Below are 4108 nucleotides of genomic sequence, written 5' to 3'. Positions count from 1 at the left end.
AGATGTGTATAAGAGACAGTATATATACAGTATTTATATTTATTACATAAATAATAATAACAATAATAATAATCATATTATTATTGTAAATAATAATGATTATTATATATATTTATTTATTTATATTTTCCCATTTTAAATCTTAATTTTCAGACAATTAATTCCAAAATGTAAATGAACTACTGCTACAACCTGACAGGGTTCCATGCCTGGTCATCCTTTATTTTTTGTATAATGAATAATGACAGACCCCTAAAGTTCATAGTTTATAACTCACACCAAAAAGTCACAGATATCCACAATAAGGCCCTATAAAAAATATTATTAGTTTATCACCCTATCTGGGCAAGAAAAGTGATGAGGGAGGGAGGCTTTTTTTTTAAATTTTTTTTTGCTAAAGCCAAATATAACTCTTGGTTTGTTTGCTGGTGCATTGATATTCAAAGTAAAACATGATTTAGATAATGCAAACAATATCTACTAACTATTTAATAAAATAAATGAAAAAACTAAATAAATAAAATTAAAAAAAAAAATTCAAATTTTTTTTTTTTTTTCCAAAAAATTTTTTTTTTCTAGTACCATAGAAGGCATGCGCGCGAGGGTGATAAACTAATAATTTTTTTTATTGGGCCTAAGCATTCTCTAGATATTCTATGAGGACTGATTTTTACGATTTACTGTAGGCTTTTTAACTTTTTTTCCAAAAATTAATATAACCACTAGACTAATATAGTCATTTTTCCAAAAATTAATACATACTATATAGGAATAATAATAAGTAGATTGTCTCAGCCTTTAAAGTATGCAGTACTAAACTATCTATGTTGACATGAGTGTAGGCTACAGAGAGGAGAGCTAGGCCCAGGCTAGAAGTAGTATACGGTATATGGCCTATGCTAAGCCCTATGTAAGCCTGCTTATAATTTATTAAGCATAAACCACGGAGGTACTACACCAAGCATCACCACCGCACACACAATGAACCCCACCGATAATTTAACTTTCGCTCACTGCGTTGTGTAAAAAAGCTGCAGCGAAGGAAGTCCAGCGAAGCGAAATTGCGCAAGCGCTATATGCCTTCACAGACACTCTGATGAATAATTCATGATTTTTTGCTTAACTTACCTATGATAAAAAAATTCGCTTCCTGGATGTGCCACTGTTGACTATACTTGGAGTAACAACACTCAAGGAAACTAACAGTAAAATAACCTGCATGGGAATACAGTACCATCCTTGAACCCCACTAGGTTAACCACACTGAGATAAATCAAATAAAAAGGTTCATGAACTAAGTGTGTGTTATTTTTAGCAGTTGGAATACAATAATTGCTACAATTCATAAATTAATATATTAATAGCAAATCCTAACGCTGCTGCACGTGATTCTTAATTGAACATTTCCTTTGAACGTATAAATTATTTTTTAATGTCTTTAATAGAAACTGGGTCAAGAAGTCAGTTGAATTGTGCTTCCAATAAAGTTTGAAAACCAGAACAACTTCACATGTACTGTAGCATTTTAAATGCCCGAATTATTTATTATTTATCATAGTTGACAACTTCATCAAATATTTGAAATAATATGTCTAGTTGTATATCTATATAGTGCATTAATTACACTTTTGTTTGGATGTACATTAAATGTAGAACAATGAAACAAGAATGGAAGTAATAATTCCCCAATAATACACAGTAAAACAAACTTAAGATATCCACAGGAGTGGTCTGTACAGGGTTACAAAGTAGGGAGGGGATGTCAGATGGAGAATTTGCCCTTCCGTCAGACAGGCCTTGACCCCTGTTGTCTATCGCCAGTTTGCCTATCGAATGTTATTTTGATTGTGAATCCCTAATAATTTATTTTAACAAAATTTGGACCATACATACTGTAAGCCATTAAAACTGTCTGATTATGGAATGGCACTCTCAGACTTACAATTTAGATATAATTTTCTTTTCCATTTTTTGGCTGGGCTCCCTTGAATTCATTACTGGTGTTATATTCTACAAATGTTGTACAGTACTGTATGAACTTTTTTCAGTTTATCGACCAAGAAGGTGAATGGTACAGACTGACATTAGATAAATCAAAAACACCGCCAAACCAAGCATGGCTAGCTCAGCTACAGTCATCTGGAAGTGGCCAATACAATTTGAGAATCTTCCAAGAAGGTAAGAACATAGCCGATTATCAAATCTGGACCCATTTTTAAAATGTGGACCCATTCTTTGTGTACAATAGAAAAATTGTGTGGGACTCTCCCAATTGCTGGCTACGGCATTGATGACAATAGAGATACTACTGTAAAGGCTTGACGCTTCTAATCTTAAGATCACTTGGGCCACTTGTCTGTGTTCTTGGGTAATGTACTGGTTTCCATAAAATTACTAAACCACATAGACTGGATTCAATAAAATTACTACTGTACACCACGTAGCCTGGTTTCCGTAAAATTGCTACACCATATATCTGCCCCTGACACGATCAGGATGGCTCACCAATTCATTGCAGATGCCATTAGCAACGTTGAACCAATTTCAACCTTGTCTTGTTGGCGATGAATTGTAACCACTGACCGAAATCACTGACCGAAATCACTGACCGAAATCACTGACCGAAATCACTGACCGAAATCACTGAGGTCATCTTTGAGATGATCATCTGACTCTTGCTGTTGGCAAAAAAATAAATGTTTTTGAGGTTTATGCTAGTCAGACTTGGACAACACATCATTTGTTTACCTAATTTACTGATTTAGTATAAATTATTTTAGTTGTTTTTTATACAACATAAACACATAAAAGTTAATAATGAATAATAATAAAGTATTTATAAAGCGCCAATAACACTAAACTGGAGTAAAGTTCGCCCCTACCATTTTGACTTACAACGTGAATTTGCATTTGACCCTTGTACTGTAGTTTAGTTTATTATATTAAGGCTAAGAATTTCATTGAAGTACCTACGAAACCCTGGACATAGGGAAGTTGCACTGTTTTTTCTTCCTGTACTTTATGCCTTACTTTCAGTATCAGCTGTCATCATACAAAAGTAGTTTGCTGCCCTCTTGTGATAGCTTGGATACTTGGTGGCAATTATGAAGGCGACTAAATGTGAACTGACAGCATTTCCAGTTTTTTCTATTGTTTTTTTTTATTGTATAATTATTTATATTGTGCAACCACAGGAATTTCATTTAATATGTTATTGTTCCATTCTTCTTAATTATCTTAATATCATTTATTTCACCAGTTGAGGAACAAAATATTATGTCTTTGATACCCCTAAATGGCTGGAAATAGCACTATCAGTCTATTCAGAATTAATTTAACACTAAGGTACCTGTCTCTTATACACATCTTGTCCAGTCTCTCAGGTTTTCTTGTGTATAGGGTCATTCCATGCCAAATCACCTAATTTTCGGGAAACTCCGCAGGTAACCCGCTTAGAATTTGCTCAAAATTCACTAAACTGTTCCTTTTTACAAATAAATGAAGACTCAAAAAATATTTAGACTCAAAGTCCAAGTTGTTTTAAAATTACGGCCCTCCGAAATATGCCACACGCCCCTTTTTTCTTTTGCGTTTTGCAATGATGATTTTTTTTTAAATTTTATTTCTGAAGGCCTATGTGGGAAGAGATTTAAAGGTGAAAGTTACTAATGTGGGCAATTTTAGGCCAGGCTTATGGAATTTGCAATCTTAAATACTGTATCGTTTGAAAAGTTATTGGTACCTAAAATTGTCAGTTTATTTCTAGCGAAAATAACTTTTCAACATTTTAGATTAATACACGGTAGCACCCATACCATATATCCGAGAATGCCCAAACTACAGATATTGTACATTTATGCGAGACTTTTTATTCCTTGTTTCGCGTGCGTACTTGTTTAAAGATTATCGGAGGCGGGCAGAATAAAAATAAAAATAAGATTTTGTTTTCTTATTTAGCAAATAGTTTTGCAAAAATCATTCAGCCAGAAGAGAAAATAATAATAAAGTTTTATTGGTAAATTTTAAAAATAGGATGGTTAAATGCTTTAAATTTAAATAATTAGGAAGAAATATACATTATCTTGGCGATTTTAAGGCAGCAGTGGAC

At 33.1% G+C, this 4108-nt stretch overlaps 1 protein-coding gene across 13 annotated transcripts in view; it reads left to right on the top strand.

Annotated features, from left to right (window-relative positions):
• LOC117113864 (zinc finger protein ZFPM2-like) overlaps window positions 1–4108 on the top strand; it is a 69117-nt gene that overhangs the window by 48333 nt on the left and 16676 nt on the right. For all 13 annotated transcript variants that reach the window (XM_033257322.1, XM_033257319.1, XM_033257325.1 and 10 more), the window contains one exon: window positions 2049–2178. In XM_033257322.1, the coding sequence (XP_033113213.1) occupies window positions 2049–2178 (130 nt within the window). The remainder of the gene's footprint in view (window positions 1–2048; window positions 2179–4108) is intronic.

This window comes from Anneissia japonica, unplaced genomic scaffold, assembly GCF_011630105.1.
Source record: "Anneissia japonica isolate Jap-2015-1 unplaced genomic scaffold, ASM1163010v1 scaffold694_len1028156_cov167, whole genome shotgun sequence".
Classification (NCBI taxonomy): Eukaryota; Metazoa; Echinodermata; class Crinoidea; order Comatulida; family Comatulidae; genus Anneissia; species Anneissia japonica.
The sequence above is the reverse complement of the archived record's forward strand: the minus strand, read 5'-3'. Positions and strand labels throughout refer to the sequence as shown.